Here is a 25,928-nt window from a genome sequence, read left to right as displayed (position 1 = left end):
GAAAACGTATACGTAATGTACTCAATTGTGCGCCGTTGCAGCTTCATTCATAGCATGGAGTGGGGGTTGAGAATTGAAGAAAGGAAGGGGTGATGTTGGAGAGATTTGCTAGAAAATCCAGTTACGTGTATTCTTACGCTAGCGAACGTTTAAATTGACGGAATTAAAAAGATAATTGTGGTTATTCGATATTCGGTTACAGGTCTCGTATAATGTAACTATTTGGATGCGTTTACAAACGTTTGGCAATATCAGAATATAGGATCGATCGAAACACTTTTGTACTTGAGGGACTATTTTTAGATAGAGGGGCGGTCATTGGCGGCCATGATGGGTGTCAGCGGCAAGTAGTGACGGCATTCACTTTGCGTCAGTTGGTTTTGTGCGCTGATGGTTGGACCGAGGTTTTTTGGTTGAGAAGAGCGCACTATAAGCCAAAACAGTTGTACATAGGAACGATAGACAGCCGCGATAGATTTTTCATTAGGTAACCGCGGCTGAAAAACCTCGAAAATTTTGGGAAAACATTAGGAAAATGACGCAGTTACTACCCATAAGGTTTCAAGAACATCTCCAGGTAGGTGACCTGCTTTCGTACCCGGCTCTTCTATTATTTCGACACGTCGTCAAACAGCTTCATTTTCGCCAACTACATTTTCAATTTCATTTTACTATTATAACGTTCTTCTAGAAAATTTTTAGCTGCCAGTTTTATTGCTGTAACGAGGAAATACAAATTCCGTTAAAATACTTTTGAATTGACATTACTTTGACAGGTATAATAGTGATCGCATGTTCGTTCGTTATACTAAATTTTTATCAATTTATATGAACGTTCGTAATAGGATATTTAGAGGTTAACTAATCATAATATTATTCTGTATAGCAGTGTCGACGAGAAAAATAAATTGATTTTTTTTATCAACGAGGGCCACGTCTACTCGACATATACGCCCCTTATTTCCGTCTTTATACATCGTGAATTTTCTAATTAAAATATTCGTTATGTTTCGCAAATCTCGCGATAGCAATATGGAATTAGATTATGATTCATTAATTCGTCTGTAATTTACTTCTTTATGATAGTGATTTGCGATTTCGCGTGAAATAGCTTTTAATTGCAATCATGTATCATTATGTATTTTTTATTCTACATTCCAGATAAACTGCATTTAACTAATCTATTTCTCCCATCTTCCTGAAGCTGATGAAATTAATTCTTAGCGTGAAATATAATTTAGTTCAATAACAATTTTTATTAAATTTTCAGATTAGATAAAAATCAATGTGGAACACTTTTATGCTTATTTATCTTAAATTAATTATTAAATATGTTTAATATAAAATTATATTAAAAGCTCCCTCCAATAATTTTGATACATTAAAGTTATTTAAAGAATAAGATATTCTAATTACAATTTATAGAATATTTAGATATATTTCAATTAAAGAGCTGTTTCTCAGTATGATAATTTGTTTTTGTCATTTTCTTTTTTCTAGCTTACAGCTGTTGGGATTAATGCTAACAATGTCAGCTTTAACACACTCACAATGGAATCTGATAAATTTATTTGTGTTCGAGAAAAAGTTGGTGATACTGCACAGGTAGTTATTATCGATATGAATGATTCTGCAAATCCAATCAGGAGACCTATTTCTGCAGATTCTGCGATCATGAATCCTGCAAGTAAAGTAATAGCTTTAAAAGGTAATAATTAATATAAAATAAATACATGGAACTTAATAATAAATTTAGTAACATATTTTATTCTTACTATTAGCAATGAAAACTCTTCAGATTTTTAACATAGAAATGAAATCAAAAATGAAAGCTCATACAATGACAGAAGATGTAGTCTTTTGGAAGTGGATATCATTAAATACTTTGGCATTGGTAACAGAAACTGCAGTTTATCACTGGTCTATGGAAGGAGAATCTACACCGAATAAAATGTTTGACAGACATTCGTCACTAAATGGCTGTCAAATAATTAATTATAGAACTGATCCAAAACAAACATGGCTATTATTGATTGGTATTTCTGCTCAGCACAATAGAGTGGTTGGTGCTATGCAACTTTATTCTGTCGAGAGAAAATGTTCTCAACCAATCGAAGGACATGCTGCTTCTTTTGCCCAATTTAAAATGGAAGGAAACGCAGAACCAAGTAACTTATTTTGTTTTGCTGTCAGAACAGTACAAGGTGCAAAGCTCCATATTATCGAAGTAGGTCAACCTCCTGCTGGTAATCATCCTTTCCCAAAGAAGGCAGTAGATGTTTTTTTCCCACCAGAAGCTGGAAATGACTTTCCTGTTGCTATGCAAGTCAGCTCAAAGTATGATGTTATATATTTAATAACAAAGTATGGCTATATACATATGTATGATATTGAATCTGCTACATGTATATTTATGAATCGCATATCTGGAGAAACTATTTTTGTCACTGCACCGCATGAAGCATCTGGTGGTATAATAGGAGTAAATCGGAAAGGTCAAGTATTATCTGTATCCGTTGATGAAGAAAACATAATTCCATATATAAATGGAGTACTACAAAATTCTGAACTTGCATTGCGAATGGCTGTAAGAAATAATTTGTCAGGAGCTGAAGACTTGTTCGTCAGGAAATTTAATTTGCTTTTCCAAAATGGTCAATACGCGGAAGCAGCCAAAGTTGCAGCAAATGCTCCGAAAGGAATACTTCGAACTCCGGCGACTATTCAACGGTTCCAACAGGTACCAACTACGCAAGGACAAACATCACCCTTATTGCAATATTTTGGAATACTTCTAGATCAAGGACAATTAAATAAATATGAATCTTTAGAATTATGTCGTCCAGTGCTTGTGCAAGGTCGTAAGCAGCTTCTTGAGAAATGGTTGAAAGAAGATAAATTAGAATGTAGCGAAGAATTGGGTGACTTAGTGAAACAAGCTGATCCAACTTTAGCTCTTAGTGTTTATTTAAGAGCTAATGTCCCTAATAAAGTTATACAATGTTTTGCAGAAACTGGACAATTCCAGAAAATTGTACTGTATGCTAAGAAAGTTTCTTATACCCCTGATTATATATTTTTGTTAAGGAATGTCATGAGAATTAATCCAGATCAGGGTGTAGCATTCGCCCAGATGTTGGTCCAAGATGATGAACCCTTAGCCGATATCAACCAAATTGTGGATATATTCATGGAACAAAACATGGTTCAACAATGTACAGCATTTTTATTGGATGCTTTGAAAAATAATCGGCCAAGTGAAGGAGCTTTACAAACACGACTTTTAGAAATGAACTTAATGTCTGCTCCACAAGTTGCTGATGCAATCTTAGGAAATCAAATGTTCACACACTATGACAGAGCTCACATTGCACAGTTATGTGAAAAAGCTGGCTTATTACAACGTGCTTTGGAACATTACACCGATTTGTATGACATTAAGAGAGCTGTAGTACATACACATTTACTTTCTCCGGATTGGCTTGTAGGATTTTTTGGAACATTATCAGTTGAAGATTCTTTGGAATGTTTGAAGGCAATGTTGACTGCTAACATAAGACAGAATTTACAAATCTGTATTCAAATTGCAACAAAATATCATGAACAGTTGACTACTAAAGCACTGATAGGTATTTATAATTTGCTAATAATGTTATTTTAAACATATATTGATTTATGTTATTTATATTACTATGTATTGGTTTATTTACTTCATATAATCATTATTTTCAGATCTATTTGAAAGTTTTAAATCATATGAGGGACTGTTTTATTTCCTGGGATCTATTGTTAATTTCAGTCAAGATCAAGAAGTACATTTTAAATATATTCAAGCAGCATGTAAAACTGGACAAATTAAAGAAGTGGAACGAATTTGTAGAGAAAGTAATTGTTACAATCCAGAACGTGTAAAAAATTTCCTCAAAGAGGCAAAATTATCTGACCAGTTACCTTTGATCATTGTTTGTGATCGATTCGATTTTGTACATGATCTTGTACTGTATCTCTACCGAAATAATTTACAAAAATACATAGAAATTTACGTTCAAAAAGTAAGTTTCATTAATCGTCATTCTGCATCGAATTTAATATAAGAGTTATAAATTTTGTAATGACTAAACTTTACGACAAATAATAATTACAATATAGTTTCTAGCTTTATTTATTGTAATGGTGGTTTAATTTTAGGTAAATCCGTCACGTCTACCAGTTGTAGTGGGTGGTTTACTTGATGTAGATTGCTCAGAGGATATAATAAAAAATTTAATCCTTGTGGTACGTGGTCAGTTCTCTACTGACGAACTTGTAGAAGAAGTTGAGAAGAGAAACCGTTTGAAGCTCTTACTTCCATGGCTGGAGTCTCGTGTCCATGAAGGTTGTGTCGAACCTGCAACGCATAATGCACTAGCGAAGATATACATTGACAGTAATAATAATCCAGAGAGATTTCTTAAGTAAGTAAATCTAAATATATCTTGACATAGCAAAAAAATATATTATATAAAATGTTCTTTATTAACTAAATTTTAATTTTACAGAGAGAATCAATTTTATGATAGTAGAGTAGTAGGAAAATATTGTGAAAAACGTGATCCACATTTAGCGTGTATTGCGTATGAGCGTGGTCAATGCGATAGGGAATTGATAAGCGTATGTAACGAAAATAGCCTTTTCAAAAGTGAAGCTAGATATTTAGTGAGACGTAGAGATCCAGATTTATGGGCTGAAGTTCTTCTTGAGAGCAACCCTTACAAAAGGCCGTTGATTGATCAGGTAAGTTTACAGTAAAGGAAAATGATAAAAGTAGCGTCAATAATTTTTTAAACATTTAATGAAAATTTGTTTTTATAATTTTAACTATGCTTGTATGCAATTGTTATGAAATTATCGAGATTTCTTTGTAGGTTGTACAAACAGCTTTATCAGAAACACAAGATCCTGAAGATATATCGGTTACTGTTAAAGCATTTATGACTGCTGATTTACCCAATGAACTAATTGAGCTTCTTGAGAAAATCGTACTCGACAGTAGTGTATTTAGTGATCATCGCAATTTACAAAATCTTTTGATTTTAACGGCAATAAAGGCTGATCGTACGCGTGTTATGGAGTACATCAATCGGCTGGATAATTATGACGCTCCTGACATTGCTAACATTGCTATTAACAATGAGTTATACGAAGAAGCTTTTGCCATCTTTAAAAAATTCGATGTGAACACGTCAGCTATCCAAGTTTTAATCGAGCAGGTTAATAATTTAGACAGAGCTTACGAATTTGCTGAAAGGTGAGCTATAATGAATTAAATTTGTAGAAAGTATCTATGTATGAAATTTGTAGAAAGTACTATGTATGAAATTTAACGTGAAATAGTATATTAATGAACTGAATAACATAATTAGTAGAATGGTTGATTGTAATTCATTTTTTTAAAATTAATGGTCTGTTCTTATAGATGTAATGAACCGCCGGTATGGTCTCAATTAGCCAGAGCACAATTACAACAAGGTTTAGTGAAAGAAGCCATAGATAGTTTTATTAAGGCTGACGATCCATCAGCGTATGTAGATGTAGTAGAAACTACTCATCGAACTTCTCATTGGGAGGATTTGGTTCGTTACTTGCAAATGGCTCGCAAAAAAGCGCGTGAATCTTTCATTGAAAGTGAATTAATTTACGCATATGCAAGAACCAATAGACTTGCAGATCTTGAAGAATTTATTTCTGGTCCTAATCATGCCGACATACAAAAGGTAAGTTTTATGTATACATATTAGATATGTAATATTTATTTATGTATATTATCTCTAAAACAGATATATTTATGTCCATAAATGTAAATTTATATTACTTGTTATTAGATTGGCGATAGATGTTTCGACGACAAGATGTACGATGCTGCTAAACTTTTGTACAATAATGTATCGAATTTTGCACGATTAGCTATTACGCTTGTTCACTTAAAAGAATTCCAAGGCGCCGTCGACAGCGCTCGCAAAGCGAATTCAACTCGTACTTGGAAAGAAGTTTGTTTTGCTTGTGTGGATAGCGGAGAATTTAGATTAGCACAAATGTGTGGATTACATATAGTCGTACATGCCGATGAATTAGAAGATTTAATCAATTATTATCAAGATCGGGGGCACTTTGAGGAACTTATTAATTTATTGGAAGCTGCTTTGGGACTTGAAAGAGCGCATATGGGAATGTTCACTGAATTAGCTATACTTTATAGCAAGTATAAACCTCAACGAATGCGAGAACATCTTGAACTTTTCTGGTCTCGAGTTAATATACCGAAGGTATACTATTAATTACATTTAAAATATTTGAATATGAACAAAATGGAAAAGAATGTATTATATTTATTAATAAAATATATAGGTACTCCGTGCAGCAGAGCAAGCACATTTATGGGCAGAGCTTGTATTTTTATATGATAAATATGAAGAGTACGACAATGCAGTCCTTGCAATGATGCAACACCCTACTGAAGCATGGCGAGAAGGTCATTTCAAAGATGTGATTACTAAAGTGGCAAACGTTGAACTTTATTACAAAGCTATACAGTTTTATGTCGAATATAAACCCCTACTTCTGAATGATATACTACTTGTACTTGCTCCACGCATGGATCATACGAGAGCAGTTGCATATTTCAAGAGAACAGGGCATTTACAACTTGTAAAACCATACTTGAGGTCGGTTCAAGCATTAAATAATAAAGCAATTAATGAAGCATTAAACGGTCTACTTATTGACGAAGAAGATTATCAGGGACTCAGAACATCGATTGATGCGTTCGATAATTTTGATAATATTGCGTTAGCGCAACAACTGGAGAAACATGAATTAATTGAATTTAGAAGAATTGCCGCATACTTGTACAAAGGAAATAACAGATGGAAACAATCGGTGGAACTATGTAAGAAGGATCGATTGTTTAGGTAAAACATTTAAATATTCTATTTATATGAGTTTTCATTATTTATTTCTATTTTCGTTATTCAGTATTTTAATTATTATGTTAACTGAATAGAGATGCTATGGAATATGCAGCAGAATCTCGCAATCCCGAAGTTGCTCAAGAATTATTAGAGTGGTTCTTGGAGAGAGGATCAAAGGATTGTTTCGCAGCATGTCTGTTTCATTGTTATGATTTACTTCATCCAGATGTTATTTTGGAACTTGCGTGGAGACATCGTATTTTACATTTCGCTATGCCGTATCTTATACAAGTTGCGCGGGAATATATTACTAAGGTAATACCTCTCATAATTCAATATATTTAATTGCCAACATTTTATTATTATGATAATGACATATATTTTTTTGAAAGGTTGATAAACTGGAAGAAGCTGAAAGTCGCCGCATGGAAGAAACTGATCATCAAGAACATAAACCTATGATTATGCGTAAGTATTTATTTCTTAGTTTAAATATTTTTTAAGAATTTAAATAAATTATTAAAAGAAACTATGTTAGAAATTTTTATAAATTGTACATGCGTGAAGATGGCAGTGCTATTTAAGGAGAAAATTTGTTTCTCTTTTGTTATGACGTGAACAATCTTTTTATAAATTAATCTAGAGCAAAAAATAAAGATTTACAACTTTTCTTTGTAAATATACGCTAAAGCAATTTCTTACAACATATAAGTCTTATTCAACACAAAATTATGTAATTATTTTTGATATAATAGAAAAAAATTCTTGAAGAAATAACAAATATGTGTCATATATATTTTGTATCTTATCATATCGTATGTATTTTCTATCTATAGCGGAACCTCAGTTAATGTTGACAGCAGGACCAGGTATGATGGCACCTGGTTATGCACCACAAGGCGTATATGGAGCACCACCGCAAGGTGTCTATGCACCACCTGCAGCGGCGTACCAGGCTTATGGTATGTGAAACACAATGTGCAACACGTTCAGTAACAGAGATCAACAAAATCTACTTTTCTATAATATCTAGGTAGAACAAGATTATTTCAATAGCTCACAATTATATAAAATGCTAAAATAATATCATTAAAGAGAAAAGCGTTGCCGCAAGATAATTGTAACATAAATAAAAATAATGAATTCAAAGTAAACTACAAAATATTTAAGCGCGAATTTCTAGTTTATGAGTAACATTTATAAAATAATTAATTTACTGTTAAAGTAATTAAAGAGTACACATTGACCATTGTTTATGGAAAAAAGGAAATAATCGTAATAAAAACAAAAAAAATACTTAAATATTTTGCGAATTCACATCGTATAACGAATGTTTAAACGAGTATGCAATAGTAATAATTTTAGTAATCCATATTATATTGCAACATTCTACATTCTACCAATTGAATTGGGTTATTTTATGTTACTTCATAAAGTAACTATCAACATACTTTCACCGGAATATCGATGTATTGCGTACGTACGTGCCTTTGTTTAAGTATTGAAAGAAGTTTTAGTTTAAGATAATATAAAATTAACAATATTAAACAAAAATATTTGTAAGTTTCAATTCAATAAATGTGTCATGAAATTACACAGTGCTTCCTTTTTGGTAAAAGAAAAGAAGAAAATTGGGCTAAACATATTTAAGTGATTATTAAGAGAAACGATAAGTACTCAAAACTAACATATATTCATGTCCATCCAATGGAAAATGAAATATGGTGAAAATATTATTCTAATATATAATTTGTAGTAATAAAATAAAGGATCTATTTATTTAGATTCAATGAAAACGTTGTTGTCACAGTCAAATGTATGAGCCTCGAAATACCTAACAAGATAAATTAAAGAGAGCGGCATATATCAGTACATCAGTATAACAACAGTGCAAAATAAAGCTGAGAAGTCTGTAAACTGTATGTAATGTATCTAGAAATTTAAATATAGTATGATATGAGATACGTTTGTATGTCTGTCAGTATATAAGTTTAGTATCTGTGTGTGTTATTGTTGTGGCATGGATAAATAACAAATTTAGCATTTGATCAGGCAGCCAAAATGTGAAGTATAGAATAGTAATATTACATGCTTTCCTAAAGGAAAAAAAAGAAAAAAGAATGATAACAAAGGTAGCTCTCTGATATATTCTCACTAGACAGAGAACATATTTAATCCATTGAAAATATAACAAACGTTATAACGATCTCGTCATATTGATGTATGGATATATGTACTGAGACTTGTTTATGCTGGCTTACAATATTATAATCTTATCTTTTTTGTACACGTTACATTAAAGTATTATAACACTTGTAAAGAAAACTCGGAGGTGTTATAAAATTATATGAACTAAGTAACAATTTTGTTTTATTAACGTGTTCATTTTTTTAGAAATATAACCAAGTTCTTTTTTTACTTATTGTATTTGGTTTACATAATGTATGTATAGTATCCTATTTGGATGTATTGTTCAGTATATTAATTGTATTAATGTATAATGACATTACAAGTATTAATGCAAGTTGGGTAGTCAGATTCCGATACATATGTAGAGAATGACAGAATCGTGTTTGTTGACGTTTCTGTTCATTAAGTGATTCATATTGTCTGTATAAAATGCTCTACTAATAAATCAGGATCAAATACAAGATGTAAAAGGTATATCGGAAAAAATAGTACCTTTTTCTGGCATATCTTACATTCAATGTTCCTAAAGGAGCAACATTATTGCATAACACATTTTTAGTGAAATTTTCTTCTGTCACATATTTCAAAAGGAGCAGGAGATATGCACTTATAAATTGTTCTCATTATTCATAAATATGAAACAAAAGTTGAAAACTGGAAAATCATAATATCACAATGATAATGTAACAGAATATTATTCAAATATTTGAATAATGTTTGTTGCAATAACGATACTGATCATTGTGAGCAACTTTCGTTTGATATTTAGCGATTGCAGTAATTTTAGCTGCATATATTAAATAAAAGATGTTAAAATTAGATAATACAAAGAAGAGTCTGTAACATTCCCAATAATCACTTCACTTTCATTAAAATTATATAACGAATGAAAATGTAGATTGAAAAATGTATCTAATACCGTTCTGCAAAAAAGATAATAATGTAATTGTATCATTGTTTGAATATTGTGGATTAAAATAAAATATTAGTAAATTTAGAAATAAATATACCAAAATTGGTTGTTAATTACACGAATATACATATACATGATCAAAATCACATGTCTGTAATGTTGAAAGTCAGTATAAAATGTGAGACATTTGTCGCTATTAAATTTATTTCAATAAACAACTGTATGAATTGAATACACAGTTTACATTAATTTTATATTCCTATATGTATTTCTTCGTTATATATTATATATTTCTATTTAGAATTTTTTTCACAGGTACTCCTATGTCAAATGCGACTAGATTTTTTTTATTAAGAAAAAGAATTTATTTTAAAAAATTCTCGTTGATGAAAGAACTAATTATTTTTGTTTGAAAAGGAATATATTTTTGTTTTATATATGTGTACATATACTCCTATGTCGAAGGTGACCAGATTTTTTTATTAAAAAAAAGAATTTATTAAAAAAAATTCTCGTTTATGAGAGAATTAATTATTTTTGTTCGAAAAGTAATATATTTGTTTTATATGTGTATATATATATATCCTATTAGCACAATATTTATCTACTCAGTCAGCAGGTGATATTTATGAATCATATGTACGAATACTCAATGAATTTTTAAAATCAATTTTCTTGAAAATAGAATCTTCTCCTTTCTTTTTCTTTGGAAGTTTCAACAAAATTCTTTTTTCACTTTTTTTGTAGGGCAAATTGGTATTGCCCCATCTAGCATAATATTTTGCGGGATAAATATTCTATATATTAATCATTTTGTACATATTAAAAAGGAATTTTATTTCTAATTTTACAAAAATTACAACAGATTTTACTATAGTTCGTATATACGTCCACATTTAAACTTTTTTATTGTTCGTTCGGTAGGTCTTATAGAAAGATCTTTTCCGAAGAACTCCAATTTTATGTTTTTTAAATAAATATTTATAATAACATTATCTTTAGGTATTGCTGAAAATAAACATGAATTAATGATAGGATAAAGGAATAATAATAAAGTATGAGACATAAAAAGGAATAGAAAAAGTATAAAATACAAATTATATACTTCGCATAATATTATCTCTTCCACAAATTCTGAAAATATTTTTTGTATCTTGAACTACAATGCCACTTAATCCAACCAAACTGGGACATTTTGATCCAACAATGGAAATTTCAGCACCATGAAAATCTGCTTTAATTAACTGTTGATTAACATTTTCCCAATTTGGATCTGTAGAATCTTTCGGAATATTATTAAAAAACTTGAAGCCAAGTACTTGTTCCATATAATTTAGCCATAACTGATTTAATGGTAACAATGCTGTATATTTCATATCACTTTTGCAACTAATCTTACGTAAACCAAGCTGCATTCGTTTCCTACTAGTTAATAACTTTCCTTGACATCGTTTTTTCTTGTTCCATTTATTTTTATGCTTAGCAAATATTAGTGACTGTAAAATAATTATAATCATGTCATAATTTAAATTTCTGGTAATTAATATGAGTGTTCAATACATCAAATTTTATTAGTAATACAATATAATTCTTATTCATTTATTCATTATATATTTATATTCTATATATATATTTTTTATTATTATCATACCTTTCTTAATTCATCTGCTACCGAACCAGTATCAGAGGAAGGCAATGCATTTTGTAGAAAATTCGTGATATATTGTTCACTATTTTCACATGTACTAATTTGTTTTGTTATACTTTTAGGTAATGTTAAACATATGCTTTCTGTAACAGTTAAAATAATTAATCATGATGACATTAGTAGCATATATTAACTAATCTTTTAATTAATAGATACGTACGATTTATTTGTGCCATTATCAGTAATAATAATAGAAATGAGTTAATCAAAGTAGATTTATTTTGCTTTGTCAAATTATAATAGATGAATTACAAAACGTAAACACAAAGTACTATTGACGTTAATATATTATATTTCCAGTTCTTTCCTCAAAATTTCTCGTGTATATTATATTACATTTTAGTAAATTATCTTAGGTTAGGTGACTAGAAGAAAATTTTTTTAGGTTATTTTAAATTCAAACATGTTTAACTAATATTATAAAATGTAAATATAATGATATATTTCTGTATTAACTTAATTATGTCAATATATATATCACTACACATTTTCTTTCTAAAATCTATGAAATTTGAATCAAAAAATCTGCGAAAACGAGGCAGCACAAATTGCAGGACATGTAAATGAGTACATCTAAACAAAATAACGGTTCATCCATTCCTAAGTAGGTAAAGATGATAAGTTCTTTGTGTATTAGAAATTGAAGAAAAAGAGAAGTTATCAGACATCTATGTAAAGAATGCAAATTTAGCCTTTCTTTCATAAACTTATAAGTAGAACGATTTGTCTACTTTCACCGTGTGTCATAAGATTGTTTGTGATATGTGTGGACCTATTTTAAAGAATAAATATTTAAAGATAAGGTTTACATTTTTTCAGTTTATTATACATCTATTTAACTTATATATTTTTTAACATTATTTATATCGTTATATAAAGAGTTCTAACAATCAAGAGGTATAGTTATATAATTGGCAAGGAATGTTTCTGAATGTTGAATGTTACTTTTATGATTCTACGTGAACAAGCAAGTCGAAATTTGTTTATATGACTCCGTTTTCGAAAAAATCGAGTTTGGAAATTTGCCAAGCCTAGAAGCATAATGAAGTTTAATTCCGTATTGAAGACAACAAATAAACTGAACAGTTGACAGGAGGTTACTTTACGTGTGAAGATAGGTCAAAAATGCAGAATAAAATTTTTCCATAGGATGCTTCATTCGTTTCCAAAAAAATAACATTTGAAAATTTATCTGGTACGCGTGTACTAAACCAATTTTTAACTGAATACGTTCAAAGTTTCAAATTTTATTTTTCTCTTGGATTACAAATAAATTAAAAGCTTTTGATCGATTCAAAGTTCAAATTCTATTTTCCTGAAACGGAAAAATTTTATTCTACATTTTTTATTTATTTTCGTATATAGAATAACTTTCTACTGATTGCTTACTCATACTGTCGGTAATTAAACAAATTTACATATATTAAACAAATTTTTACATTTGATTTTATTGAAAGCGAAGCGTCACATCAAAAAATTTTATTTTACATTTTTTATTTATTTTTTCAAGAGCAGAATTAATCACTTTTTTCGATTGTACCATGTTTATTGGGACACCCTGTATATTGCACTTAAAGATATAATTCGGAAAATCACGAAAAGATAAACCTTATTTGTACGCTAATTCTGTAATGCACAGATGCATGTAAATGAAATAATGCTTGAAACAACATCTTGAACGTTAAATAAATATGTTAAAAAATAGATCAATTTTATTGTATTAAGAACAGGCCGATACTCTATTTGTTAAAGTAATATTTTTCCGGTAATATAAAAATTAAGAACGTAACTAGGTATATTTTGTTGATCTTAGAATCGAAAGTTAGAAACTTTGAGAGAGGAAGACATTAAAGAAAAAAGTTAAAGAAAGAAACTAGAAATTTAGCAGTGTAGTCTACTTACTGACTACTTGAGTCGAAAGTCGTCGACAATCGTGGCATGTATGGACGGACCGTGTCTATAATCGTGGCTCGGTGTAAATGTATAGTGTCAAATTAACCATGTTGAAACGCATATTTGGCATCGTAGAAATCAATTGAGAATAATAAAAAATGGTGTCATTAATAAAAAAGCAACTATTGAAACATTTATCAAGGTATTTACACGCTAAGCTGTTAAATAAATTTCATTATTAATTACACAGTATAATTAAAAATTGTACCACCCTTAATTAAGTAGAACAAGCAAATTATAATTGTGGACAATTTTATTTATTTTGTTAATTACCGTTATTATTATTATCGTTAAATTATTAGTAGTATTTTTTCGTGTTTATCCACAATTATTAACGTAATTGTTAACATGACAAGTCTCAGATAATTATTTAAAATTACAATATAAATAAAAATGTTATCTTATGTCTGCATTATGAACAGATTTCAATATGTTATATATAAATTTACAGGAGATAAATCTATTGTAAAAAAGAAATATGCCATTGTCTCTTATTCACAATATGATGTTTATGTGTATTTATTTAAATTTATAGGTTTACCAAGAACTTATCTGCTGATAAAATAAATTTAAGTGCATTTAAAGGTGAAGGCGAACTGACAAACTTAGAACTTGATGAAATAGTTTTAACTGATTTGTTAGAATTGCCGTCATGGCTTAGATTAACAAATGCTTGGTGCAATAAAGTTTCATTTCGTATACAATGGACCAAATTAAGAAGTGTTCCTATTTTTTTGGTAAATAACAATTGTCTATTTATACATATTAATTATGTACATTTTTATATATTCATTTTTTTAATTATTTGTCGATATACTTTTCCATAATACAATAGAATTATTAATATTATGTTATAATAAAATTTTGATTAGATCTTGATATTTATAGAGTTTAGACGAAGTTCATATAGAAGTAGAAACATGTGAAGATTTAAGAGATTTATCTTCTCCGCAAGGGCTTTCTTCATATACTGGTCCTGCAAAATATTCTTTTATACATAAAGTAATCGATGGTATAACAGTGACTGTTAATACTGTATCAGTTACATTCAAAAGTCCTGCATTCATTGCTTCAGTTCAGGTACATAGTGTTATTGGTTTATTCATTAATGAAATCTGCCTTCATATCTATTAGAAGCTATTATGAAATTATTATTTTGTTGTAGATGAATCGCATTATTGTGGAATCGAAATCTGCAACATGGCAACGGTGTGATCTAAGGACTACTAGAGTGAAAGATCCTGATCGTGGACAGTTACTTATTTTTAAAGAATTAGAATGGCAGACAGTTAGAATAGAGGCACAAAGTACTAAAGATAAGAACCTTACGCCATTACGTTTACTTACGAATCAAGCAAGGTGTCGGATTACTATTAAAAAAAGAATATCAGGTTAAAAATATTTTAATAAGTAACAAATATATTTCCCATTCTTTTGTTTTCTAAGTACGATAGAATGATATAACATATGAATTTGTATTTTAGATTGTTTTGTTATGGGATCAAGACTGATTCTTATATTAGATGATCTCTTATGGGTTTTAACAGATTCACAGTTGAAAGCAGCACTTCATTTTATTGACTCTTTAGGTGGCTTGATAGAAAAAGCTACAGTATTAGAGCGTAAAACTAAAGCAGCTAGAAAATTAGAGGTCTGTAAGTGCAAAATTAGGAAAAAAAATAGAAAGTTTCAATCATATGATAAGTATATTTGCATGGTTTTAGGTATTGCCAGAGTATCAAGCACAAATATCTCAACAATCAAGAACAAAAAATCAATATAATACTGCTATCTCTAAAATTTTTACCAGATATGATGTTGTAGAAACTTCATATCATTTTCTTTGTCAAAGAATTGATTTACATTTATGTGATGATGCTGGTAGTAAGTAAATTCAAATTTTTTATTGTTTTTTTAACAACAATGTTGTAATATTATTTATTTTCTACCTAGATGGTAGATCCTCCCATCCCGACTTAAAGGATGGTGGTGCACTGCAAATTTCATTAGTTAGATTTCAAGTTGATTATTATCCATATCACTTAGCAATGGCTGATAGAAAACATTGGGCTAAATATAAAGAAAATGCTACACCTCACAGCCAATGGTTACAGCAATCCTTAAGTTCTTTTCGAAGTCAGTTTATGGATCTCATAGATTCTGGCAGAACACAGCATTCTCCTTTAACTAGGAGTCAAGGAAACATTACAGGTTTGTCTTTAAAAAGTAAACAGTCAATCACAAACATGTCTTTTTAATATTAATAAAATATCGTTTCTTATTCTCATTTAGTTAATAACACAAAAGGTTTAGGAGACAATTCGGAAAAGGGTAATCAATCTCAAAATATAAACATAACTGTTGATGACAAAAAAAAATCGCAACATCCTAGTGGTAATCCAGTGAAAAATTACATTTTGGAACAGCTGGCTAAATTAATGACGACATGCATTATAATAAGGATAGATGATTTTACCTTGTACAAAGTAACTACAACGTCTCGTAACCCTGTACCAAAAGAATTTGTTATGGGTATGTGTAAGTTTTACGATGATCAAATTAATTTATTTACTAGGTTTATTTTTTTAAAATGATCCTTTATATAAAGCTTCCATATAATATCAATAATTATTTCGTTTAATAATTGCACAGCTCAAACAAGGAAGAAACATGCAACAGGTACAGATTACAAACAGTAATAGTATATTCATATTAATATCGCATCATAAGTACCAATTAAACATAGCTTCATGTTTGAGAAGTTTTGTTGCTTCATGTGTTATGTTGTTATATCTTATATGTATCATATTATTGAGCATTAATTTACAACTTAGTACAAAACGTTTTTAACAGCAGTTCTAAATATATGAATATTATTATTATTATATATATATAAATATTATACATATATTAATTAATATATGTATAATTAATCTGAAGCGTAATTATAATATATTTAAAAGATAATCATAGTATAATTTGCTTTTCTAAAGCAAATATTTTAATCAAAATTTTTAAATATCTTTTTTATGTTCTTCTTTTAAAAGATACGTATCAGTTCTATTGCAGTTGTAAGTAATATTCAATAATCTTTTATATATTTATTTTATAGTTTCTAAGAAGAAAATTAAAAACGAAGTATGTAAAAAACATTACAAATATTCAAAAAATAAGTAATAAATTATGTAATATACTTTCCGAGTATTTCAAATGGAACGTTATTCTATTTAACATTATCTACTGCTTTTCAATTATAAAAATATAGAAAATTATAATTCTGTTAAGTAATTGAAATTTCAATCATTTATAAAGAAGCATATAATTTTTCGCGTCTTTTAAGAAGGCTTCCAATAAAAAAATTTGTTGCATTTATCTTACAGATCCTAGGGACTATGTTGTGTAGATACATATAAATGGTTATACTTCATGCAATCATTGTGGTTTGCATTTTGTAATATGTAACAGATAACATCATATGAATATTTATTGTTGTATGGAGTATATTCATAACGCATGTATGTTATTGGAGAATATATTTACATTTCTATTACACTTTATTGAAATATTTTTATGTTGCTTAGGTGACAGAGACAAATTTTGTCTTCCAGAAGATGTTACAATTGTTCATGCTGAATTTACATATTATTATTATCCTGGAGATATTACATTTCCATGTAAGTAAACATATAATTATCATGTTAACAAATTTTAAATTAATCTACAACTTCATCCATTTTATAATTGTTTAGTGCCACCACCAAAATTTTATGTACAACTGAATCCTATCCAAGTAAATTTTGATGTCTGTTCCTGCTTATGGTTTAATTCATTTGCATTAAATTTATATCATTCTCTAATGAATAAGGATAAACAATCAACATATACTTCCACTAATTTAATGTATTTTGATGTGAAAATCGAAGCTATACTTCCAAGGGCAAGTACTAAGACATTTGTATTATAGGTTAAAGTCTTGTACTACTGTACCCCCAATATACTTATTATCTTCAGGTAGTTTTTGAAAGCCAACAAGATTATCCTAATCAGAAGGATAGGCCAAAGTCTTTGCACATACAGACGTCGAGAGCGTCAATAACAAATGTTCGATCCGCAGAAAGATCTTCAAGAGCAGATTTAGCACAGTGTGTAAATGCTTTTCAAATGGGACAGATGTTTTTTGCTACAGACTTTCCAAATAGATCGAATGATTTTCATATTCTTACAGATAAATTTTTGGCACATTGCGCAGGTAAAAGTTTCGTACACAAGTATATTTTTCACATTATTATTATAAAGTATGATACATATATTTCACATTCATTTATTTATTATAGGCACTGATAATATTCGATATCCACCACCTAATTTTAGCAGTAATTCTGTAAACGAATTAGTTCGTCAATTACACCGGGAGCTTTTATGGACTGAAGCTAAAGACATATGGTGTTGTAATTTGGAACCTGTTTGGGGAGATTTTCTTGGTGCTCGTGCGGTCGGACAAAACCGACCTGTGCCGTTCCTTGATGCATTTCCTTTAACTCTATGGTGTTACATGTCTATGAAATCGTCAGAGAAAGATTCATCAGAAAATAAATCTACTGCTGACATTCATGGTCTTGCATACATAAGCAATTTAGTTAGCGTCCAGATAAATCATTATCAATATTTGTTTTTGTTAAGGTTATCGGAAGTTTTATCGGAAATGGCAACGTATCTAAATATTGATTCTAATAAAATATTAAAGGTTGATTGTGGTAGTTCACTTGTTATTGGTGCATTGATACCACAAGTAGAAGTAACATTTGTCATGCCGTCGCATACCCCTGGTAAAGAAAATTCTGGAGGTGATTTGGAATCCGTTATGCCAGATTCATCTAGCATAGCAGACGACATTCCAGGTTCGTCTATTCCATGGCAAAGTACAGAACGAGTTGAGAGCAGTAGTAAAAAGATTAATATAAATAATGAAACAATAACGCCACAAAGTGACGTATCATCAATGTTGTCAATGGATTTTATACATTCTAGTATACCTCAAACTGTTGTGACTTTTAAACAAAATGGTACCAATAAACACGAAAATAATATGCAGATAAGAAATGTAGCACCTGATAAAAGGTGCATTACTGTAGAAGAAGAGAAATCATTGCCTACTTTAAGATATAATGCTGATGCTACAAATAAGCATAGTAAAGGAGATTCGTCTTCAAATACACCATTCATTCCTAATAATTTCAACGTTGGTCTCTCTTCTATGAAAAAAGGATTAAGTAATTTGATGACATCAATTGATTCAGCTTTGAAGGCTTCTCCAGAAGATGGTAGCAGTGATACTGTATCTATAAGAAGTGATGTTAGTTCTGACAGTGAGAACTACGTTTTAATTAATCTTCAAGATCAAGAAAAATTAGATACAATGTTTTCTGTTGATAATTCAATTAGAATAACAGCAGTAGAAGAAGCTAGTGAAGTAGTTGAAGAAACTCCTGATACTCAGAGTGAAAAATCTATGGATAGTGTGTGTAAACGAAAGGATATTGTAAGTCTATGTTACATAATATAATAATGTAATACAATTGAAAACTTTAATATCCTGATTAGATATAATCCTTTTTAGGTATCTATGGCAACATTTAAATTATCTAAAGTTGAATTTATTCAACAATCTCTTGGATATGCATCATCAATTAAAGTTCAAATTTCAAATATTGGTAATGATGAATGTTCATCTATCCCATGGGATGAATTTCAGGTAATATTATCTTCTATTCATCTAAATGATAAATTTCCTGTTTGCTGATTACATACAATATGCTATTTTAAATCTATTAAATAGATCTAAATACTAAGGTTTTTTTAATATTGCTGCAATCAAAAATATATTATTCTTTAGTGTTTCTTTCATACAATAATTTCATTAGAAAGTTTAAACTTTTTTTATATACTATATGAAGTGCTTTTTATTGTGTACAGATTTAATATATTTCTAATCAATACAAATTTAACCATTTATAGAGGACATATTGCTCTGAAACTTATGTTAAAATTTGTTAAGATGTTTCGAGTATGAAATTTGATTACATTAAAATAGTAATGCAGTATCTTATTCAAATAATATTTAAGTTTTTTGTATAAACTTGGAATGTATTCATGACTAATATTTTATTCCTAGTTACATATTTCGTGTGCCACGAAACTCTTTTGATTTTATTTCTAGCTTTATATCACATACATTATAAACATTTTTTATTACATATGTATATTTATACAATGTTTGTCTTTAACTTTTTTGCATGCTTCTCCTGCGTCTCTCCTTCTCTTGTGAATGTTTTTATGTGGCACTTGTGGCAGGTCAAGAGAAAGGTATTGGCAAAGTACTCATATATTTCGTATTAAATGCCTTGTACTATGTACATTTTATTGCATGTCTAGTTCTTTTGAATTAATTATGTCACTATGCTGTACAAATTGCATATATATAAATATTTATCCTATTGATCAGTTAAAAAAGATTATTGTGAATGTATAGATTAGCTTTTTAGATTAGTATATAATAACTAAAATATAACTAGTATATAATAACTAAAGGAAAATATTTGACGATTTAGGTGATAATTTGTAAATCCTTATTGATAAGTGATTATTGATATGCAAATGATAAATTTGTAGAGTATGTGACAATTACATACAAGTTTATTATTACATTATTAAGTTGCATAATTAGCAGTTAATATTTTATTGTTATTTTTTATTTGTATATACAAACGAATTATGTAAGCATTTCAAAAGTACACACTTTTACTTTTATGTGAAGGGTTTAAAGCTTTTTAGTTTTTATTTTCATAATATGTATATGTACTCAAAGTGTAATAAGTTCATGTAGCATGGTATGAAATAATGCTTAGCTGGAATGTATTTGAAAAGCTTTCAAATGCGATTGCAGATTATGTGTATTTTATATGAATTATACGGAAATGAAAGTAGCTTTGTTTATAAAACAAGTTTTCGTAGCTTTTTATGTTAAAATTTTTTAACTTATCATATATTAATAAGGAAAAGTTAACAATATGCAACTTTTGTATTTAAATGTTTAATTACATATTATGGAAATATATATAGAGTATGCTTATAAAGAAGCTAATATTAAGGATTTGTTCTTATTATCTAATATATGCAAATGATAATTTAGTCTTCAACGATTTTATAGTTTATTTTTCATAATTTCACATTTATAGCTTAGTTTAAAGTTTTTATGAATTTATTACAAAATAAAAGAATTGTAATTCTATTACATAGTAGAAATTATAATTATGATATAGGTTAAATGTTATACATATATTTTTTAATATTTTTTGTTTATTAGACAAAATTCAGTGCACGATCACGAGGTTGGGTCGAATTACCTTCAGATTCTAACTGTAGATCATGTATTAAACTACGTTTGGATCATGATTTAAAATGCAAGTCAGATTCTTGGAAATTGTCTCAAGCAAGTCGAGCTATAAGGAATAAAAATATGCACTTAAATCAGAATCAAGATAATACAGCTGAGGAAGAGGTAGATACTAGTATAGATGTACATAACAAACAAAGTGTTTTGGATTTGTTTGAAGATAAATTAGAAGTTAAAGTTACTAATGTATCTATGGCCTTGTCTATGAGTTCAATAAGTGGTCTTACAGACTTAACTGAAGATGAAATTATACCTAGGCCGATACCATTGCAGGTATGTTAAATTTTATTGTATTATTTCTTTTAACTTTATTCTTAATTACATAACATTTTTATTTTATTACAGATATATCTGGAGAGTATATCATTGCGTTTAAATGAAGATCGTCCACCGAATAATATAACTTCGCCAGGACCAATTCCTATAGATCTGAATATTGCAAAGCTTAAGATAGTACGAGATGCAAATGGAGTTTTTCATATCGAACCAGTTGGTAGGTAACAATGTACAATGAAGTTTTGTTATTTGCCACTTATTATTTTCATACAAGAAAGATATATAGTGTATAATATAGTATTGTACAGTAAGTTTATAATATAGTAGGTTTTCGAAATACATGTAAGTGATAAATTCTTTTATTTAAAGATTTGTTTACTTTTTTAAAATTAATGTTATACATTGTATAATTCTGTGCATTCAGACGGCCTTTCTAATGTGAGCATTTATACAAAACAATTAGAAAAATAGTAGTAGCATTTACTGCTTTAATAATATTGTTTAATAGGACATTGAATAAATAGAATTTTAGATTTGCATTTAATTATGCAAAGGCATGTTTTATTTTTTCTCAAATCAAAAGAAAATAATTTCTGCTTATTATCACGTATGCTTATTAAAATTTTTAATGCAATTTATAAATTAGCATGAATGAATAACATATAGAATGTCCAGAAAGGTTGGGACAAAACTTATGAAAAGTTATGAAAAGTTTATGTAAACTTATGACCAAAAGTATTTTATTGAAGACTTATGAGTGTTCAAAGATTTCTGAGAAAGTAGTTCTTAAGATTCATTATACAGAATTGCAGAAAGACACAAATATATTTACTACTATTTCTACGATAGTAGGAATATTCGAAAGAGTTCAACAATCATTAGTTCGATGAATGATTTGCATCCTTGATATTCTTACAGAAGCAATTTCAAACATGTATTACAACTGTCAAAGCAATTAATAACCATTTTTTGATGCTTATAACTCTTTAATAAAGCATTTTCGGACATAAGGTTATATAAATTTTTTGATCTACTTGATCTCGTTAACATGTAGTATATGTTTTGTCCTAACATTTTTGCCCCAACATGTCCTTTTTGGACATGCTGCATATAAGGTACAAAACATTGTTTTATAACGCTGCTTATTGTTCACAAATAGTTTAGATAGTAAATATATATTGTTTACTCACCATCTATGTTCAATAAAAAATATTTAATTTCCTAATTCGTTAAAAGTAATTTTTTATTAGAAGCACAACTTTTTTGTGTATTTTATAGATCACTATAAAATATTTCCCTATACATTTCTCTATTATTAATCTAACTTAAACATTTTGTTTCTAGTAAATTTGTTGAGCAGGAGTAATTCCCTTGTAACACTCACAAGCAGTGATACTCAAATAGTCGAGAATATAAATCATGAAATGGAACTAAATATTTTAAGACAGTCCAGTAAACAGTTGAAATTGGATAATGAACAGCTTCGACGTCGTCTCAATGCTTTGGAGAAAATATCAGAAGAAAATGCGAAATTAATACGTATAAAAGAAGAATCTACTGTAATCAAATCTCATTTAAGTGCAGCACAAGAAGACATACAGCTGCTTCTGAAAGAGAAAAGAGCCTTGCAAGAAACAATAACAGAACTTCAAAATCGAATAATTGGAAGTGGCCCAGGCAGTGCTACTCGTGCATCTTGGTCATCAAAGAGATAGCATACCAGTTGTTTTGATTGTTCCAAATGTTGTAGTTCGAATAAGTCATAATAATAATTTTATTAATTATTACTTTTCATATTATTAGAAGTGAAATTTTACACAGTTGAATTATGTGTTTTCATAGCATCTATATTTAACTTAAAGAGAGAAAGGTATGTCATACTAGAACTTTTGGATCCTTACTATACGAATTTAATATGTTACATTGACTTTTAAGTCTTATAAAGGGAAAACTTGAATAACACATTTATTATAATATGTTATGGGCAAAAATTTCCTGAGTTTACTTGTTTTGTATATTATCTTGTCTATCATATTTATGCTAGTAATTGCCTTTAGCTATTCAATAGTCATTATTCAAGCTATTGAATAGTTATTCAAATCTATTCAAGCTATTCAATAATCATTAAGATAACATTCAGTTATATAAGATGCACTTACATGAAATATACTGATTTTTACTATGAGCGAGTACAAGGCGATAAATAATGGCAATAGTAGTCAGTGTTTAGCATTTTCATTAATGAAACAAATAAAGAAAAGATTGGTGGAATGAATATTCTGGATACATACATGTGTATTTATGATATGCGATAATACACGTGTTAAAACGTGATGTATATATGAGGTTGTTAATAATTTTGCGCGCACGCGCGCGCGCCCACACACACACACACACACACACACACACACACACACACACACACACACACACACACACACACACACAATTAGTTATATATATTCATATATAATATATTAATTAATAGATAATATAATGGAATTATTATGTAATTTATTATTTATATTTAATATATAATTATTAATTATATATTAATATTAATATATTATGTATATAATATATAAATATTATGTAATATCTATATATACATATTTGTTGCATATATAGATATAAAACGTACATGATAGATTATAGTATGCTAGTCAAATTATTGCAATATATGTTTGGTTTTATAGCAGTGGTTGTTACCTAGTATGAAAACAGAGAATTGAATATAAATTTTTTACCAATGCTTTTTGTTCTTCTCATCGTAAATGTTCTGACGAATTTCATAGGCAACTTTTAAAGGAATGAGAAAATACAGTAAAGTAATATAATAAATGTAAGATATTAATGGATATTGAATGATAAATTATTTGAGCCTACCAGATAGATTGTCTAGCTTAAAATCAATGAAGAACGTTTGTTCGTATTAATGTATATGTATAAGATGTGTATAAGAGTGAATACATGTGATTTAATAATCAGTTACGTGATAAAAATAAAACTGACTATAATATACAATATACAATGATAATCTAAAATGTTTTGATAAGACTGTAAAACTGATGTTATTTCCTGTGTCATTTCCTGTATTTCTATTAAACTGAAGATATGCATTAATTGATATTTATCTTTGGAAATGAATAATATTGGACTACATTAAACCAAAATTAATAGTGTATTATAGTGGACTAATAATTTTGTCACATTGTATGTTGTGATATCTTGACATTTTATCATTGTATGTTACAATAAATTTAATTTCCAGGATGGGTTGCTGGCCAATCCTTTTGTTACAAAACAGTGAGGTATTTTTCTAATGTGTATTAATGACAATTGCTAGTTAGATTTTTTTTATTTTAAAAATCTGATTTTTTTCAAACAAAACGAAAACAAAAACAGTTTTCTCCACTATAACAAATTTATTAAATTTAGTGTCAGTTTTTTTAAAATAAAAAAGTAAAATAAAATTTTTTAATTAATTCACATTAATATGAGATGTTGGAAGAATAATTTGTTTACACTTAAGTATTATGCAGAACATAAAAGTCTTGATTTCGTTGTATAATATTTGTTTACTTAGTCAGGATATTTAACTATTCGATTAGATTAAAATTTTTGTATTTTATCTCTATGATTAAATGTAAGTTCTACTTATTATGTTTTATTTTGTAAAATGTTATGTTTCTAAGATCTTGTATTTAAAATTTTATATTAAATTTTTATGATTAAAGAATTTTTTGTTGTGTTTATTACAATATGCTAAATTAAAATATTTTGGGACATGATCACAGAATCATATATAGGGAAAAATTTGAGTCTATTATGAAAATATATTATATGTTACATATATTATAGTGGAATGAACTGTACATTTATAGTTGTCTGTACATATCTTACATATCTGAGTATGTAAAAAAATTAAAACGCAAAAATTTTTGATGTACACATCACGTTTAAACATTGATATGTTCTTATAATCTATGTCTTATAACGGAATATTCAAGTTTTAATTTAATTATAATAAATCTTTACTTTCTTACTATACAATTATGTATGTTTAGTCCCTAAAAGAATAATGCTTGAATCTTTTAAATATTATATATTTGTTACATTGTAATATTGTATAATTTTATCAAATATGTTTGTTAAAAATATTAATTTAAAATGCTTCTTTTTCATTGTTATTGTATTTTGATTTCTGCAAATATCTTTATTGAAAACAATATTTATATTGTTGTATATAAAGCATATATTACTTCTAAGCTTTATATGTTGTTTAATATACGAAAAATTAAAATTTTATGATTGAATATAAGTTATCTTTATAATAAAATAAGATTTAAGACGTTATTTTAATGATTTTAAAGTATTTATTTTGATAAATTATTTTTCTACTTAGTCGATTTAATTACACATTGTTCAAATTTCTGTTTTCTCTTTATATGAATATTTTAGGATGTAACTATTATATTGTTATGAATA

The 25,928-nt window shown here is 28.3% G+C and overlaps 3 protein-coding genes across 9 annotated transcripts; 2 read left to right on the top strand and 1 right to left on the bottom strand.

The window, feature by feature from the left end:
- Positions 1-65: 65 nt before the first annotated feature.
- Positions 66-10,282, top strand: Chc (clathrin heavy chain). Of its 2 annotated transcripts, none has more exons than XM_033348134.2 (14): positions 66-214; positions 304-577; positions 1,501-1,708; positions 1,782-3,629; positions 3,733-4,052; positions 4,189-4,454; positions 4,539-4,773; positions 4,905-5,287; positions 5,456-5,753; positions 5,862-6,302; positions 6,385-6,947; positions 7,040-7,262; positions 7,340-7,415; positions 7,784-10,282. In XM_033348134.2, exons 2-14 carry the CDS (start codon positions 536-538, stop codon positions 7,915-7,917), a joined length of 5,037 nt encoding a protein of 1,678 aa, XP_033204025.1. In that variant the 5' UTR covers positions 66-214; positions 304-535; the 3' UTR covers positions 7,918-10,282. The 2 variants fall into 2 exon arrangements, with proteins under 2 accessions (XP_033204025.1, XP_076476945.1); XM_076620830.1 differs by having other exon boundaries at positions 92-202.
- Positions 10,283-10,861: 579 nt separating this feature from the next.
- On the bottom strand, positions 10,862-13,747 carry Pop4 (ribonuclease P/MRP subunit POP4). Of its 2 annotated transcripts, none has more exons than XM_076620838.1 (5): positions 13,661-13,747; positions 11,919-12,123; positions 11,702-11,841; positions 11,156-11,546; positions 10,862-11,058 (listed from the first exon to the last, which is right to left on the bottom strand). In XM_076620838.1, exons 2-5 carry the CDS (start codon positions 11,932-11,934, stop codon positions 10,922-10,924), a joined length of 684 nt encoding a protein of 227 aa, XP_076476953.1. In that variant the 5' UTR covers positions 11,935-12,123; positions 13,661-13,747; the 3' UTR covers positions 10,862-10,921. The 2 variants fall into 2 exon arrangements, with proteins under 2 accessions (XP_076476953.1, XP_033204032.2); XM_033348141.2 differs by lacking the exon at positions 13,661-13,747 and adding an exon at positions 12,215-12,353.
- On the top strand, positions 13,714-24,477 carry LOC117164798 (bridge-like lipid transfer protein family member 3B). Of its 5 annotated transcripts, none has more exons than XM_033348135.2 (18): positions 13,714-13,853; positions 14,247-14,448; positions 14,600-14,791; positions 14,877-15,102; positions 15,196-15,362; positions 15,436-15,595; positions 15,665-15,922; positions 16,004-16,243; positions 16,364-16,390; positions 17,293-17,385; positions 17,461-17,648; positions 17,723-17,960; positions 18,046-19,250; positions 19,329-19,463; positions 20,063-20,074; positions 21,075-21,437; positions 21,510-21,657; positions 22,785-24,477. In XM_033348135.2, the coding sequence occupies exons 1-18, from the start codon at positions 13,810-13,812 to the stop codon at positions 23,153-23,155; spliced, it is 4,269 nt and encodes a 1,422-aa protein (XP_033204026.2). In that variant the 5' UTR covers positions 13,714-13,809; the 3' UTR covers positions 23,156-24,477. The 5 variants fall into 5 exon arrangements, with proteins under 5 accessions (XP_033204026.2, XP_076476946.1, XP_033204029.2 ...); XM_076620831.1 differs by lacking the exon at positions 22,785-24,477 and adding an exon at positions 21,865-21,926; XM_033348138.2 differs by lacking the exon at positions 16,364-16,390.
- Positions 24,478-25,928: the final 1,451 nt, after the last annotated feature.

This window comes from Bombus vancouverensis, chromosome 8, assembly GCF_051014615.1.
Source record: "Bombus vancouverensis nearcticus chromosome 8, iyBomVanc1_principal, whole genome shotgun sequence".
Lineage (NCBI taxonomy): Eukaryota > Metazoa > Arthropoda > Insecta > Hymenoptera > Apidae > Bombus > Bombus vancouverensis.
This window is presented reverse-complemented; position numbering and strand designations above follow the sequence as displayed.

What these genes read in the sequence shown, in the direction of transcription:
- Chc (XM_033348134.2), top strand. Translation starts at nt 536, where the DNA reads ATGACGCAGTTACTACCCATAAGGTTTCAAGAACATCTCCAG. An exon ending in GCTTACGAATTTGCTGAAAG is followed by an intron (nt 5,288 to 5,455) that starts GTGAGCTATAAT and finishes CTGTTCTTATAG; the next exon opens with ATGTAATGAACCGCCGGTAT. An exon ending in ATCATGCCGACATACAAAAG is followed by an intron (nt 5,754 to 5,861) that starts GTAAGTTTTATG and finishes ACTTGTTATTAG; the next exon opens with ATTGGCGATAGATGTTTCGA.
- Pop4 (XM_076620838.1), bottom strand. An exon ending in TAGCAGATGAATTAAGAAAG is followed by an intron (nt 11,547 to 11,701) that starts GTATGATAATAA and finishes ATTATTTTACAG; the next exon opens with TCACTAATATTTGCTAAGCA. An exon ending in AAGAGATAATATTATGCGAA is followed by an intron (nt 11,059 to 11,155) that starts GTATATAATTTG and finishes GTTTATTTTCAG; the next exon opens with CAATACCTAAAGATAATGTT.
- LOC117164798 (XM_033348135.2), top strand. Translation starts at nt 13,810, where the DNA reads ATGGTGTCATTAATAAAAAAGCAACTATTGAAACATTTATCAAG. An exon ending in CTATTGAAACATTTATCAAG is followed by an intron (nt 13,854 to 14,246) that starts GTATTTACACGC and finishes TTAAATTTATAG; the next exon opens with GTTTACCAAGAACTTATCTG. An exon ending in GAAGTGTTCCTATTTTTTTG is followed by an intron (nt 14,449 to 14,599) that starts GTAAATAACAAT and finishes TGATATTTATAG; the next exon opens with AGTTTAGACGAAGTTCATAT.